The sequence below is a fragment of the Mauremys mutica genome, chromosome 1 (assembly GCF_020497125.1).
Source record: "Mauremys mutica isolate MM-2020 ecotype Southern chromosome 1, ASM2049712v1, whole genome shotgun sequence".
In the NCBI taxonomy this organism is placed as follows: Eukaryota; Metazoa; Chordata; order Testudines; family Geoemydidae; genus Mauremys; species Mauremys mutica.
Window position 1 is genome coordinate 121,181,277 of NC_059072.1, and position 17,173 is coordinate 121,198,449.

At 42.1% G+C, this 17,173-nt stretch overlaps 1 protein-coding gene across 9 annotated transcripts in view; it reads left to right on the forward strand.

Annotated features, from left to right (window-relative positions):
• C2CD5 (C2 calcium dependent domain containing 5) overlaps positions 1 to 17,173 on the forward strand; it is a 120,372-nt gene that overhangs the window by 19,236 nt on the left and 83,963 nt on the right. For 5 of the 9 annotated variants that reach the window (XM_044993309.1, XM_044993336.1, XM_044993345.1 and 2 more), the window contains exons 7-10: positions 5,252 to 5,447; positions 6,971 to 7,180; positions 8,130 to 8,281; positions 15,034 to 15,119. In XM_044993309.1, the coding sequence (XP_044849244.1) occupies positions 5,252 to 5,447; positions 6,971 to 7,180; positions 8,130 to 8,281; positions 15,034 to 15,119 (644 nt within the window). Of the gene's footprint in view, positions 1 to 5,251; positions 5,448 to 6,970; positions 7,181 to 8,129; positions 8,282 to 12,544; positions 12,740 to 15,033; positions 15,120 to 17,173 lie in introns of all 9 variants that reach the window. The other 4 variants (XM_044993355.1, XM_044993362.1, XM_044993369.1 and 1 more) reach the window with 2 other exon arrangements.

Below are 17,173 nucleotides of genomic sequence, written 5' to 3' on the forward strand. Positions count from 1 at the left end.
GATTTCAATTCATTTCCTCTGGGATGACCATTTACATCATAAAACGACCATGTATCATTTGGCACTGTTGGAATTTCAAAGGTCATTTTGGATTGCCCAGCCAAGTGAAAGTCCTTCTCAAAACGTCAAATGTAGCTAATGAGGTGTGAAAACATAGGACTAAACTGTTTGCTTAGTGGTGGTCTTTGGCATGGCTGTGGTGTAAAACAGCCCATAATAGTAGCAGTCTGTATTGCATAATGTTTCATAGTGCCATCAACAAGCTACATGCTATAATGTATGTGGTTCAGATGTACTACTACTAAGGCCTGGTCTACACTAGGACTTTAAATCAAATTTAGCAGCGTTAATTCTAATTAACCGCTCAACCGTCCACACCAGGAAGCCGTTTAATTCGACCTAGAGGGCTCTTTAGTTCGAATTCAGTACTCCACCCCGACGAGGGGAGTAGCGCTAAATTCGACATGGCTATCTCGAATTAGGCTATGTGTGGATGCAAATCGAACTTAGTAGCTCCGGGAGCTATCCCACAGTGCACCACTCTGACGCTCTGGACAGCAGTCGAGGCTTGGATTCTCTGACCAGCCACACAGGAAACGACCCAGGAAAATTTGAATTCCTTTTCCTGTCTGGGCACTTCGAATCTGATGTCCTGTTTGGACATCGGGGCGAGCTCAGCAGCACCTGCAACGATGCAGAGCTCTCCAGCAGAGGAGTCCATGCAATCCCAGAATAGAAAGAGGTCCCCAGCATGGACAGACCGTGAAGTCCTGGATCTGATCGCTGTGTGGGGCGATGAGTCTGTGCTTTCGGAGCTGCGCTCCAACAAACGGAATGCAAAGACCTACGAGAAGGTCTCCAAAGCCATGGCACTCAGAGGATACAGCCGGGATACAACGCAGTGCCGCGTGTAAATCAAGGACCTGAGACAAGGCTACCAAAAAGTCAGAGCGGCAAACGGACGCTCCGGAGCCCAGCCCCAGACATGCCGCTTCTACGAGGCACTGCATGCCATTCTAGGTGGGTCTGCCACCACTGCCCCACCAGTGACCGTGGACTCTGAGTATGGGATAGTGTCGACGGGCAGTTCCTCGGCGATGTTCGCCGATGGGGAAGATGAGGAAGGGTTTGTGGAGGACGACGCAGGCGACAGCGCTTACAATACCGCTTTCCCCGACAGCCAGGATCTCTTCATCACCCTCACATTAACCCGGACTCAGAATCAGGGGAAGGATCAGTCGGTAAGTGCTATAAACATGGAAACATTTATTTTTTAAAGACAGGAATAAAAAAATATATAAAAACTATATAAAAACTTTTCCATATAAAACTATATAAAAAGAAGGTCCACACATATAGGGATGGAACAGAAATCCTCCTGGGACACTTCCACGAAGCTCTCGTACAGGAGCTCGAAAAGCCTCCGCAGGAGGTTCCTGGGGAGAGGTGCCTTATTTGGTGCTCCGTGGAAGCACACTCTTCCGCGCCAGGCCATCGTAATGTACAGCGGAATCATTGCCTCCACCAGCATGGCAGCATACGGTCCTGGTCTGTGCAGGGATTCTAGCAGCATCCTCTCTCTCTCTCTCTCTCCGAGTGACCCGCCTCAGGGTTAATAATCAGGGTAATCTCGTTCGGCGACTGCTGCATCTAATTAGGGCAATTAGTGTACTGTTACTATTTTGAATGCTTGACTTTTACTTTGCATAGCAATGACCTTCGTTTAACAGCCACGTGTTGGAGGTCGCAGAGGAAAAGCATACAGTGATCTTTCCCGGGCACAGCCGCGAGGGGCTGGAACAGGGTCAGACTTTATGCTTTCCAGATTGCCTTCAGAGGGAGGGCACAGCTATCCATTAACTGTTAAGCAGCCTATAGTGTAGTGCTTACCAGGCCTGGCTGCTACACGGATTCAGCTGTACCGCCCCGCTTGTCCGATCTCCTGTGCAAGACCGCAGCCAATGAAAGCGTATTCCGAAATCTCGAACTTGTCCTGAGAGCTCGTGAGACTAGGTTCCCTGTATGGTCTTGTTCACAGAAACTGACTAGACTGTGTTCAGTGTTCGCAAACATGTATCTTTTCAAGGAAATCACTTCCTTTTTCCCATCACACAGCTGCGGCTCTTTCACGAACTGCCCCGGCATCCCCCTCACAGAGGCTGGTGCAGATTAGGCGGCGAAAGAAAAAGACTAGGTACGACATGTTCTCGGAACTGATGGCTTGCTCCAGAGCCGAGGCGGCCGAACAGAGACAGTGGAGGGAGACCCTATGTCAGCACCAGCGCTCACACAGCGAACGGGAGGACAGGTGGCGGCAGGAAGACCAGCAGGCGACTCAAACGCTGCTTGGGCTAATGAGGGAGCAAACGGACACGCTCCGGTGCCTTGTAGATGTTCTGCAGGACCGCAGGCAGGAGCAGAGAGCCCCCCTGAACTGTATCTGCAACCGCCTTCCCCCGCCACAAAGTCCTGTCCCCCCCTCACCCAAAATCACAAGAAGGAGGGGCGCTAGGGGCCGTGAAAACTGTCACTCCACCCCAGCAGAGCGCTCATGTACCAAACAGCTCTCATGCCATAAATTTTGAGAAGTGCTTCCCTTCCTGGATCACCCAGTCCCAAATCCAAGTTTCATCCCCCCACTGTGTAGTTGAGTATTAAGAGTAGTTTGTTGTTATTCACTGTTTCCGTCACGTTTTCCTTGTCAGAAGACTTTGTGTGAAGGGGGGGAGGGGTTTTTTAATTGCATAGGACAGCCTCCATTACCAGGGTACAGACTTGGGGGCAGGATCAACAGCAGGACACACACAGACTGCAGTCACTAGGCACCAGGGTCAGTCTGTGAGGTGTATGCTGCCCCAGGGTCCTAGCGCCTGCCATCCACAAATGGCAAGGCAGGCTGCCCTTACCATGCCCTTCCACCCTAGCCACGAGCCTCTCCGATGCCCTGAGCCCCAGCAAGAGCCCTCATCCACGGACACATACTCACCCTTCCCACACACCCCTCACCCCTTCCTACGCCCCAGCCCAGAGCCTGCATCCAAACTCCGTCCCAAAGACGGCACCCCTCACCCCTTCCTGCACACCCACCTGCAACCGTCCTCCCCCCAGAGACCGCTGTAGGAGCAGGAGCCTGTCATTCCTCTAGTGTAGAAGCGGTCTGTACATCAGTGCACACCGTACCCACCACAGTCCGCGTCCATGTTTCAACCCTTGAACAGGAATTCATAATAAAAGAAAACTTTGTTAATAATCAGTGTTCCATTAAATTTATTTTAAAACGTGTGTTGGAAGGGGGGAAACCTGGAGAATGGGGTATATAACCGCAGATCGAAGTCAACAGTCACTGAAACAGGCTCAGGTTCAGCTTCTCTGTAAATCAACTGGAGAGTCATAGGTTACCCTGCTCTCCGAGGAACCTAGCTTTCAAAGCCTCCCGGATGCACAGCGCTTCCCGCTGGGATCTTCTATCGGCACGGCTGTCTGGCTGAGCGTAATCAGCAGCCAGGCGATTTGCCTCAACCTCCCATCCCACCATAAAGGTCTCCCCCTTGCTCTCACAGAGATTGTGGAGCACACAGCAAGCAGCAATAACAACGGGGATATTTTTTTCGCTGAGGTCCGAGCGAGTCAGTAAGCTCCGCCATCTCCCCTTGAGACGTCCGAAAGCACACTCCACCACCATTCTGCACTTGCTCAGCCGGTAGTTGAAGAGCTCCTTCTCACTGTCCAAGGCGCCTGTATAGGGCTTCATGAGCCAGGGCATTAGCGGGTAGGCTGGGTCCCCGAGGATCACTGTAGGCATTTGCACATCCCCAACCATTATTTTGTGGTCCGGGAAGAAACTACCTGTCTGGAGGCGTTTAAACAGACCAGAGTTCCTGAACACACGCGCGTCATGAACCTTGCCCGGCCACCCGACGTAGATGTTGGTAAAACGTCCCCTATGGTCCACCAGTGCTTGCAGCACCATAGAAAAGTAGCCCTTTCGGTTAATGTACTCGCTGGCCTGGTGGGCCGGTCCCAGGATAGGGATGTGAGTCCCATCTATAGCCCCACCGCAGTTTGGGAATCCCATCGCGCCGAAGCCATCTATGACGACCTGGGTCACTACCTTTGAGAGCAGTTGCTCAACGATTGCGTGGGCTACTTGAATAACAGCAAGCCCTACGGTAGATTTGCCCACGCCAAAGTGGTTCGCTACTGACCGGTAGCTGTCTGGCGTTGCAAGTTTCCAGAGGGCTATGGCCACTCGCTTCTGCACAGTCAGGGCTGCTCGCATCCGGGTGTCCTGGCGCTTCAGGGCAGGGGACAGCAAGTCACAGAGTTCAAGGAAAGTGCCCTTACGCATCCTGAAGTTTCGCAGCCACTGTGATTCATCCCAGACCTGCAGCACTATGCGGTCCCACCAGTCCGTGCTTGTTTCCCGGGCCCAGAATCGCCGTTCCACACCATGAACTTGACCCATTGCCACCATGATCTCCACTGCGCGGCGTACCCTGCTTTGTGAGAGGTCTGCGCCACTCTGTGACTTCCTGTCCTCACCGCGCTGACGGAGCCTCCTCGCCCGATTTCTCAGCAGCTGACTGTGAAAGAGGTGGACGATAAGGTGCGAGGAGTTGACAACGGCCATAAGTGCAGCGATGATCGCAGCGGGATCCATGCTCGCAGTGCTGTGGCGTCCGAGCTGTAACCGACTAGAGAAGGGCGCGAACACATTTCCCGCCGGCGCTTTCAAGGAGAGAGGGCGGGAGTGACGGTTGAATGATGACAGTTACCCAAAACCACCCTCGACACATTTTTCCCCCCAGCAGGCATTGGGGGCTCTACCCAGCATTCCACTGGGCAGCGGGGACTGCGGGAAGCTATCCCACAGTGCACCGCTTCCAAAGTCGACGCTGGCCCCGTTACTGTGGACTCAGACAGTCGAATTAGTGTATTAAGTGTGGATACACAAATTCGACTTCATAAGGTCGAATCCACAAATTCGAATTAAGTAGATTCGAAATAGTCTTGTAGTGTAGACGTACCCTAAGATAACAGAATTAAGAGCCTTCAATTTGCAGGAGAAGGTTGTGGCCATGTTTATGGTATAGTCATGTTTGATGTTATCTATTAGCCAGTTTTCCTACCCGGAAATTATTACAAATATGAAGAGGGTCAGATCCGCAGAAGAGAATAAGAAACATTCTCTTTAACACATTTGCCCTATATCTAAGTGAGATGTCCGTTAACTTGTATTTATTTTTTGTAGGTGAACTTCAAAGGAAGATTGGCTTGAAGGTACTTGAAATGAGAGGGAATGCAGTTGTTGGTTACTTGCAGTGTTTTGATTTGGAGGGAGAATCTGGACTAGTAGTACGAGCCATAGGAACAGTCTGTACCTTGGATAAAATAAGTAACACAGCATTCTTACCTGCATGTAATTCCCCATCTAAAGAAATGAAGGAGTAAGTATGAGTTAATAGATTGTAATGAAGTGAATTTCATTTCTTTTCATATTCATTCAGTTTTACATATCCAGTGTGTTTTCCCAGCGTTTATTTCTCCTTTACTGTTTTTTCTTGTCTGTAACTTGGTTTATGTTCTGCAATTTTGAGAAGATGGACATTAGATGTTGCAGCAGTAAATCTTGACGAGAAAGATATTTTTCTATTAATTCCATAACTCTTGCATTTGTGCAGTCATAGCGTTGCACATTCCCGTGTTGTGAGCCGCCAATCTCTAGCTGGTAAATAGTTTGCACATGCAAATAACATATTTTTTGTTCATGGGGATCTTTCACAATACTATGCATTTCTTAAGGGATTTCTGTTTTTAGCACTTTGAATGTCTTTGCTGTATATTCATTTAAGAAAAGATAAGTATACTTGAGTTCAGATAGTTGAGTGGCTCAGGAGATGCAAGGACATCCTTGAAGTCTTTTAATCATTTTAGTCTTTTGTTTTTCTTTGTAAGCAAAACAAATTGTACACTGACTGAAAAAGGTTTCATGATGAGGAGTGTGGCCTAATTCCAGTTGTTCACTTTGGCTAAGTCAACACAACACAGTTTGAATTCAAATTTTTAACAGGAACAAATCAAATAAAATTAGGAAAATTCCAGAGTCATATTATTCTGAGGGCGGAAGCATTTACAGTCCTCAGTTGCCACTGTGAATACATCAATTTATTTGTTATGGCATCTTATGTATATTTTACACAATTACTAGATGAAAAATAGAGTACAAAAAAGTATATTCTATGTCACATGTCCAGACATATATTGTTTGAATTAGGTCATTTTATTTTAGTACACTAGTCTTGTAATTATTATAATGCAATCAGAGCACTTTGTATGAGGCAGCAACAGTACCACTGTAAAACTTCCCCAGCAGTGGGATCCAGTTATTGGTCTTATTTAGAATTATTAATTTAATTTGTATTGACTTGTGAAACATACAACCATCATCACAGAGCTTCTGGGCATATTAACAACATTAAAAACACAATTAAAAACTACACACTGGCTGCAATAGCTAGCAATTTAAACATCACCCATAAATCAGTAGCATTCAATCTTGAACAGACGACAGAAAACATTATCTTAACCCATGTATGTGCAAGGTTGTTTAGCAACTTGCATGCTGTATTTTGATAAGGTTGTTTTAACCAATCTGTATGGTCCTGCCCAGAAGTGTGAGTGGGTTTCAAGACCAGCAGATTCTACTCACATCTTGTTATTATCTTTATTAACCGTAGCCTTTAATGCCAAAGATTCAATAATATGTTAACAAGTTAGTACTTAGCTGTTCCCCTGCTCCTTTTGATTTCGTCTTGACTCTTGCATGCTAGGAATTATAACTCTTAGAGTCTGCTTAAAGAATAAGAGATCTCCGCTAACTAGCACTCCCTGAAATCATTTTTAACATAACTTTGCAATCTGTTGTATGTATTGTTTTCTTTTCTTCCACCTTGGCTGCAAATTCTCTCAGGTCTCCGCTGGTTCATCCGCCAAGCCATGGATGCCGCTCGACTCACAACAGCCCAATTCACACTGCTTCTGGCTCACGACTTACCCAGAACTTCTCTCTGTCTGTTCCCACTCTCATCTACACTGGTACGAGACTACTCAGACTCAAGAGCTGGGGAGAGGCAGGCCACAGGCACAGTGGTCGCAAAGTGCAGGCAGGCAGGCAGTGTAGGCAGGTACCACCCATCTTTTCTCCCTCTTTTTCTCACTGGGAGTCCTTCTGCTGTCAGTGGAGAACTACTGCTATGTTCAGCTGCTGAAACAAACTCAATAGTACTTGGAAGAGTGTGTGTTTCCTCAAAGTCTCTTCCACAGAGCTATACTTCTCATTTCCTTTAACTACTTGAGATTACCTTTAAAAAAAAAACAAAAAACCTACCTCGCAAAAATCATACATCTGAGTCTTTCTTACTAGTCATAATAGGAAACCATGATTGGGCTTCAAATTGCTTTCAAGTGTAATCCAAATGTTACCTGAATTTTTAAAGCGTTAGGAAGGGTTTGTGTCGCTTTGTGGAAAAGACAGTACTGGAGAACAGGTAAGGCAATCTGCACATAACTGACATGTTTGTCAATACAGTTGTATTCCTTAAGGTTTTTCTCTTTGCTTTGTTTTTAGCTGTGGGCACACTGCTGATGCTATAGGATAAGGAAACATTTTTTTTTCTTAAAATGTGTGTGTGTACATAAATATATGTGTGTGTGTGTGTGTATATATATATATATATATAATATTATATATATAAACACAAATATAGTTTGAGATCATTTTTTCTTTAATAATCTAACTCAACAAGTATTGTGTAGTTGAACATTTTTTTTTAAAGCCACGTATTTTGAGTTTTTTGTTTTCTTTTGCATGTATACTTTTTTCCCCCCTTGGTCTGACATTTCATGTCTTTTATTTGGCTTAACTGTTTTAGTGCAGATAATCAGCATCTATCTGTAGAATGCTGAGTGGGTAAACATCATTTCTTTGCTTTTGGCCTCATCCCCAGCAACACACTTAAGGAATAACTGCTGGCCCTACCCCAACCCCATCCTGGTGTTCGGATCATGCTGCTGTCAGCCAGGTCCTTTGGCACAGGATTACTGAATATGTTTCCACCTTCTTCTGGCAGGATTCCTTTCAATGAAGATCCCAATCCCAATACTCATTCATCAGGACCCTCCACCCCTCTGAAAAACCAAACCTATTCCTTTTCACCTTCCAAGTCCTACAGTCGACAGTCCTCTTCTTCTGACACAGATTTGAGTTTGACACCCAAAACTGGTAAGGTGCTTCCACCCACTCTTATTTTTTTTGTTAATTTGTATTTCTGTTTTATCTTTTCATTCAAACCCTTTTTCCTTTTTGGCATGTAAGTTATCAAAATGATGTGGAAATTGGATATTTCAAATAGCGCAATTAAAGCATGAAAGCATTTGCGTAGTGCACTGATTTACTGTACTTTGTTTTCCAAAGCTTTATAACCATGCCATATAGGCAATTTCAGAGTAGCATTTATAATATAACCATTTAGAAGCATCTCAAAATGTTATAAAGAGAGTCCTAAGGAATTGTCTTTTTCTTTTAATTTCCTCCACTTCAGATTATAAATTATGGGGGTACATTTTCACCATAACATGATGGGGAAACGAGTGATCAAGTCTTACTAGTGTATGTGATTTTTCTAAGACTAATCTTCTCTGCTGAAAATGCATCCATATTTTTGTGTAAATCCCACATGTCTGTTTGCAAATTGATTCTAGAAATACAATTGCTAGTGTCTATTGAACTTCTTCAGGGTTATGGAAGTGGCTGTGGTAAATCAAGTATACACTGTCGTGTAATTTTTTAAAACTAGTTTTAAAGGTTATTAAAGAACACCTTTTTAAAAGCTTAAAAATATTTTTCTCAACTGGCTTTTCACAATTTAATTGGACGCTAATTCCTCCCTCCACCCCCTTAATTTCTTATGGAGCCCAACAAACGTGGCTCTGCTACAACAGAGCAAAAATACTGTAGGCCCATGTATAAAAGTGTGGCTGCTGTTTTAAATGTTTTTTCTAAATATGATGTTTAAAAATAGTATTTGAATCTGAGAACGTTCCCATCTCCCTAATCATGACAGTTTTAAGGTATGTTACATTTTTTGGACTCAGTTATTGTACTTGATGGGTGTCTCAGGAATACTTCAGATTCAAGATTTACACATGGAAATAGGTTGTAGATTCTCAAGAGTTAATTTTTCAAACTTAATCCAAAAACCTAAAAATAAGAAGCTATCAAATTGCAACTCTCCCTCTTCATTTTTTTTTTAAAACCTTTTTTTGTCTTTTCTTTCTTTCTTATATTTTATGTAAATAGTGTTTGTCTTGTGGACAACCTAGGGTGACCAATTATGTTTTAAAGAAACTGAGAGCAAGTGTATTTAAAAAACAAACAGGCCAATATTTATTTTTAAGAGATACCACCCTGCAAATTCATACATTTGTATTATTAAATTCCTGATGATTGTTTGAAAACATACATGTTATCTGATTAAGTTCCAGGATAGGTAGCCATCTTAGTAGACATCCCAAAGGCACAGGAGAGTGATAGTAGTCTGCAGTGAAATTGAGACATTTCTGCAGTAGCTACATTAGATTCTGATCCTGCACCATGATCTGGATGGATGGACTGTTTGCACCTACACTGAGCCCCATTGAAACAATGGACTCTGTGTGGACACGAGTGCATCTGTGTAGATCAGATTGCAAGATAGGGGCCTTTGTGGTGAGGAATTTCCTAATATGTCGAGGAAGCTGGGCCATCTTCATCAGCTTCAGTTTTTTGTTTTCAAAGTTAAGCTAATAGCAGTCAGAAGAACAGCCATACTGGGTCAGACCAAAGGTCCATCCAGCCCAATATCCTGTCTTCCGACAGTGGCCAATGCCAGGTGCTGCAGAGGGAATGAACAGAACAGGTAATCATCAAGTGATCCATCCCGTCACCCATTCCCAGCTTTTGGCAAACAGAGGCTAGGGACACCATCCCTGCACATCCTGGCTAATAGCCATTGATGGATCTATTCTCCATGAACCTGTCTAGTCATTTTTTGAACCCTGTTGGCCTTCACTACATCCTCTGGCAAAGAGTTTCAGAGACTGACTGTGCGTTGTGTGAAAAAGTACTTCCTTTTGTTTGTTTTAAACCTGCAGCCTATTAATTTCATTTGGTGACTCCAGTCATTCTTTTATTTGCTAGGGCAGTATCATGTAGCTGCTATCTTTTGGCAATATGTTCAGCTCTCTGTTGCCAAAATGTGTCCCAATCAGAAGGCTTGCTTGTTATGTCTAAAAATTTTACATACACACTGAATTTTGAAAAAATAATCACTTAACAACATAATATATAATATGTTTGAGTCACGTTTCACCTTGACTTTTGTGACTCTTCAACTATAGTTGTTCTGGGAGGAAAGCATAATAATCACTTTATAGTTAGAATTAATTCAGGGATATAACTATAAAATATCCTTAATTTTGATAAGAATTAGTCATCAACAGAAGGAGAGCGAATACTATTGAATGATATAAATTGTGTTAAATATTTTCTTCGTTCAGGTGGCAGTTCTAAACAGACTTTACCAAACATGTTTGTGGTGTTTTAAAATAAAAAAGATAGCATTGTTTTCAAGGATGGCACTAGCATTTTCTCAAGGTTCTATAATCTAAATTAACAACTCAATACAACCCATACGTAGGACACGAACTGTTACAGGATTCTTGGCTCATCAACCCTGATTAAAGCTTTGTCCCTATAAAGGATACTATTTTTAAAAAAAAAGCAAATTGAGACTTAGACTAACTTGGTTTAGTTTTTCTTTTACTGCTTTCTAAAATAAGTTTGATCACTGTTTACTGAAGTAAGTGTAGTATGGCTGAGATGATGTGGCTCTAGTTTTACTTAATGAAACCTGTTCTTACAGATTATTTTAATAAAGTTATGTTTGGCCTTGTCTCTCAGTTTTTTGGGGAGTTTTGCTTAGTAGAGGGTGTCTTGGTGTCAAAGCTCTTTATTCTAGTGCAAGGGTCAGCAACCTCTGGCACGCGGCTTGCCAGGGTAAGCACCCTGGTGGGCCAGGCCAGTTTGTTTACCTGCCGCGTCGGCAGGTTTGGCTGATCGCGGCTCCCAATGACCGTGGTTCGCCATCCCAGGCCAATGTTGGTGGCAGGAAGCAGTGCGGGCAAACTGTGTGCTGGCCGCGGCTTCCCACCGCCCCCATTGGCCTGGGACGGCAAACCGCGGCCAGTGGGAGCCATGATCGGCTGAACCTGCGGACGTGGCAGGTAAACAAACTGGCCTGGCCCGCCAGGGTGCTTACCCTGGCGAGCCGCGTGCCAGACGTTGCTGACCCCTGTTCTAGTTCATGACGATGATCTGATTAATGGTTTGGCACATATAAAAAGATCTGAAATTCAAGGTGTAAACTACTCAAGCCATCTGAAGAAGGGAAAATTGGGATTTTTTTTTTAAGCTGTCTGAGCAAGGAAGAGGAATAGAGTATGACTGAGGAAGCAATGTCAATATCTTGACTTCAAATTGAGACTTTAACTTTCATAAGAAGCACATATACCACAACATTTAGGTATTTATACCATGATATAAAGAGAGAGAAACTTGGATTTGCTTATTAGTCTTCTGGGTTGGAACTGTTGGAAGAAAGATTACCACCATTTCTTTTATAAAGTAGAATGTGATGATACAGTGTGGAATGGGCTGTGTCAAATTCTCTGTAGTAAAAGGTGAGAGGAGGAGTTTCAAAATGCACTGAGAAAGTTAATTCTGGTTTGGAATTGGAGACTTCCTGTTGTGAGTAGTGCTACTTTTCATGTAATTGTAAACTAACAGAAGTACCTGACTGACAAAAGTTGTTACATATTACGTGTGTAACATATATAATATATTTTAATAAGTTTGGGTTATGAGAGAGCGAAGAATTAGTATACATGTGGAGGAAATTGAGAAGATGGGCACTCCTTTTTTATGTGGGAACTAAGTAAATATGTATGTATACACACACCATTATAAGATTTAAGACTTTAAAAATTAAATTTTTAGGTTTCTGGATAATGGTCAACTTAAATTCATAGAACTTTTGGAGAAGAGAAGCTGTTACCATATCAATTTTCCTTAGGCATGTTGGAAGGGCTGTTTTGAATAGATTTTATTTAGAAGTATTCATTTTAAATCTTTATGTAAAATTTAATTGAAATATGAAATAAATACTCAATTACTTTGGCTCTTTAATAAAACTAAATACATTTAAAAACAAAGTTAACAAGTTCATACTCAGATTTTTGATAACGTGCTTCTAATCCACACTGTGGTGCTAAGTTGTCATTTCATTTCTTTGTATGCTGGTAATAGCTTTTTCATATGCTAGCAGTATATATCTGTTCATTTGAAAAAAAAGTCTGTTTTGTTTTTGCTTCATTTTGCTTTCCTCCTCCTATTTCTTTAGTCATCTTGTGAATCTACATCTTTTCTCTCTACTACTTTCCTCCACAGCACCTTCCCCACAGGGGCCTAGGATTTTCCTGTTTCCTAGCTCCCCTACTCTGTCTTGTGGTTCCCCACATCTTAACAAGTCCTGTCTCCTCCTCCCGGGGTCTAGCCTTAACCCTCTTCACTCTAGCCATGTCAGCCCATTTGTTCTGAGGAAAAGTGTCTCTTTCACTGAAGAGCTGCTTCTGGCTGCTTCTGGTAGGATCAATCTATAATCACCTTTTTTAAAATGCCTTTTAAGAAATAAATGGAATGTTGTTGTTAGTCAGTTAGGGGGCATTTAATACCTAGCCTTCTATACCTTTTAGTTAAAATAGTCTCTGAAAACTGCTGGCTACATGACTATTACAGGATAATTTTTTTTCCACCTGGAGGCTTGCAATAATTTCTAGAGCCTCTTCCTTAAGTTGATCAATATTTGAAACAAATAGCCTACCTTATATTGCAGAACTCTTTCCTTTTTCCAAAAACGTCTCCACTAAATATTGGTAATTGGACTTACTACCATTAGACAACTACTGAATACTGATATTCTTTTCATTCTCTTCATTATAATAATGTTCCTGTATTTTAGATGGAACAAGCACTCCATCGTCCTTACCAACTCAATCATATTCTTCTGTTGAAATCTGACCATCATGTGGCTAGCAACCATATTTATTGTACTGTTAAAATTGGTTTGTTTCATTCTGACTGTACACAAACTTTGTATTTGTACTTCCTCCTTTTTATGTTTCATTGACAGAGATCACTAGATTGTCCTGTTAAATTAAATACTAGTAATCACTGCTTCTTTTCTACAGATAGTGCTTTGATTATTTTATGTTTTTTAAGAATGTGTTTCATCTCAACAAATATTCTTCATTTCATGTCAGTGTGTTTTTAGTATTGTATAGTCCCTTGAAAATGCTATTTAGGTCTAATGCAAAATAACATAAAATAACTTAATTTTATTAATGGGACTATACAGATGCTAATCTTTGTTTCCTTATCCAAGAACAGCTAAAAATATTTCATTTCCTGTATATAAATAACATTTTAGACATGATAGCATTTGTCAGTTTTGAAATGAGTGAATAAATGAAGTGCCAACAACAACAGTCCCTGAGTTTGTTTAAAACAAAAAGTCCTCACACATTTACATGGAAAAATATCTTTCCTTCTTTATTGTTACTGGATTTTTTAGCAGAAGAAAGGGGACGGAAAGTAGCAATGTATTGTCTGTTTTAAAATAGCAGTTAAGGTAACTTTAAAAATATTCCCTTCAATCATAACTTCATTCGCCTTGTTCCTGATGCTTTTTTTTAGTTTTGTCCTTCATTTTTATTAGTATTTTCATTGATATCTCAGAGTATTGAAAGGTATAACTGCTGATACACTGAAACCAAATAAATATCGATTTAGTTCTGAGGCATGTAGGCAGATCTGACTATAAGAAATATCAGTGAAGTATGTTCTTAGGTATGAAATACCACCAAGTGAATCTGATTCACCAAAATTATGATTATTGTAGGAAAAACACAGCCTTGGTATATGTTTTCTTCCTGGATTTAGTAACTGCGAAGCAACAAATGTCTTTTAGCAAGCAAATCACAGATAAATTTGGCAGTTTAGAATGCTCAATAGTAGTCCATGGCTGATCTGAATGATTCAGATGAGTCAATGTACTCTACATAAATGTTAGACTGTCCTTCAATTCTAAGTTACAGTATCTTTTTCAGAGTTAAAATTTAAATTAAAAGATGTACATTTGTTATATGCTTGCCCGTACAGTTTTCTCTTTGGGCCAAATTTTATAGTGCATGAGTAGAAGTTGTGTATATGTGGAAACTGGAGGTTTGAGCCCCAACTCATGAGGAAAAATGATTGAGCTACTCTGAAACTGTATGAACCTCACAACATGGAATCTTTTTTTAACTGCTACTGTAAATAATTCTTGGACACAGGTCCATAGTTGGCTTTATAGCAGAAATCTTGGCCAATTGCACTAGTAGGATTACTTCTAGTTTAGCACTTTTGAATTAGGACTGATCCTGCAATACTCACTGATGTGAATTGCAACTTTGGCTGTAACTGCTTGTGAAAATAAGGATTATGGAGCTGATCCTGTGCCTATTGAAACTGATCGCAAAAACACTCTTGCATCCATGGGAAAAAGATCAAGCCATACTGTAGAACTAAGAGCTGCAAGTTCAAGCCCCTAGGCCCTTATTCTTATTTACACTAAGGTCCTGTACACCCCTCTGACACTGTAAAGGGACTTGAAGTGCAATTTATGTTCACTCTAATGCCCCTTTACACTGGCACTAAAGGGAAATATCGTATAAATGTGAATAAGATCCTTAGTCTTCAGTGTGCCTGATTGGTAAAAATAAACTTTCAGAAGTTTCTAACTATAATTTGTATCATAGGTTTAAAAAAAAATCAGAGACTAATAAATACAGTCCATAACTTGTTTCTCTGGATGTTATTTATGTGCTGATTTTCTTTAGGAATGGGCAGTGGGAGTGCTGGAAAAGAAGGGGGACCATTTAAAGCTCTATTAAGACAACAGACGCAGACAGCTCTGGAGCAAAGGGTAAGGAATACGTGATGATCATATTTTATACTTTATATTTCTAATATAAGCCTAGTGGAGATTTAACTTTTAATAAAGGTAAATATTTCCTTTTGACAGAATTATTTTGTAAATATTTGTTTTATTTTGCACCTGCCAAACTTAATAAACCTCTGTTAAACACATTGTTTACTAGCCCTTTTTATAGACAAATTATATTGATTGTAATATTAAATATATTACTGAAACAACATGAAAAAACTGAAACAAATAATTCTAATCTGCCCAATAATGAAATGCTGTAGTTATTGTTATAAGACACAGTGATAACAAAAGAGAATTGAGTGTTTGTTTAAATGCATAGATTATCAATGCAGCTGTTATTCTTAATTGAATTTTGGCAAAAGACGACTTTATTTATTCAGAAATATTTGGCCAGATTTAAAGATGCTGAAGAGGAGGCTTACTTAATTTATAGAAAAAAATGGAACTGGTAGCATGACTTAACCCCTATTGTATTATATGAATGGGTTTTATTTTTTAGTTATCTTTTATAATAAATCCCAAACTATAAAGCATTGCCATTAAAATCACTATTAAGGAGTATTGGATTAAAAATAACCTTCTGCAGTGTTCGTTAACACTGTGCATTCAATTAAATTTATCTTTCTTCTTTGAGTGCTTGCTCATGTCCATGCCAATGTAGGTATGTGGTTACCCTGAGCACCGCCTCCGGAAAGCTTTTCCCTCCAGTGGTATCCATTGGGTCGGCTCTGGTGCCCCCTGGAGTTATATGCTCAAATAGTGTTATAAAGGGTCCCGCCGACCTGCAGTCCCCTCATTTCCTTCTTACCAACCGTGACGGTTGCTGGAATTGCCTCGTCCTTGCACTCTGGAAGTACTCTCTCAGTGGACTTTCTAACCTCATTGTATATTTTATCTTTATTCTTAGTAGTTAAATTTCAGATTTTAGATAAATAATTAGGTTAGCAGAACCCCACTCAATGGTGTTAATCCCTTCTCAGCACCAGGGTATGTCTTGGTCTCTGAGGTTTAAGCCTTGTGCTTCTTGCCACAAGCCTATGCCTGTGAATGACCCCCATTCCAGCTGCCTTAAATGCCTGAGGAAAGCTCGTGTATGGGAGTTCTGTAAGATCTGCAAAGACTTCAGGCCCCATACCAAAAAAGATAGACACTAGGCTCAGATTTATCCTCAGGGAGGCAGCACTATGACCTCCCTTGGAGCCGGGTCACTCAGAGTCTGCACTGAGTACTTCAGCCTCAGTAAGGAGCACCCCCCGCTACTCTGTAGGAGACTCAGCACTATTCCTTATCAGTGGCACTGAGGAAAGACACTCCTGCTTCTTGAGAGACTTGACACAGTCCACCATCCCCAGTGCTGAAGAAAAGTGCTCCAGAGGGGGAACCTCGGCACCACTCTCCATCACCGGTGCTGGGAAAGAAGCAGAAAAAGACTGATAGAGGTCGTTCCCCAACCCTGAGGTTGGTAGGGGAGAGACATACTAATACAGTGTGACCCATGTCAGGCCACTCTGTGGTTCCAACAACCCTTGCGGCGCCATTGACTCAGGCCCTGGAATGGGTACCGTTGAGTCTGGTACTAATCAGCTTTCCACCGCAAGAGAGCCACCAGAGTTCCACTGCCCTGGTGGTACTGTCAACGCCAGAGGAATTTGCAGCAGCGAGAGATTTACTTCTCTACTGGTACTGCCATCCCCAGCCATACGAGAACTGTCAGTGGCAGCGCTAGCGGGAAGGACCTCCACAGAACTGAGGTCTCAGGTGCCTTCAAAAGAGAATCTGGCCATGATGGCCCAGCCCCAGTCACCTCCCTCACGGCACTGGTCGGCACTGTTCCAGCTTGGTCTCTGGGAAGGGAATCTTCAGAGACAGACTTGGAGGTGGAGTCGTATGTTTCTCTCAGGAGCTGGCTGTCACTACAGCTGGCACTGTCCGGCCATAGACCTGAGTCAAGGCAACCCACTCACAGCTTGGCCACAGGGACAGTGGCAGATGCCGAGACAGTGTCCTTTCTGGAAACCCTCGGCTTTCCC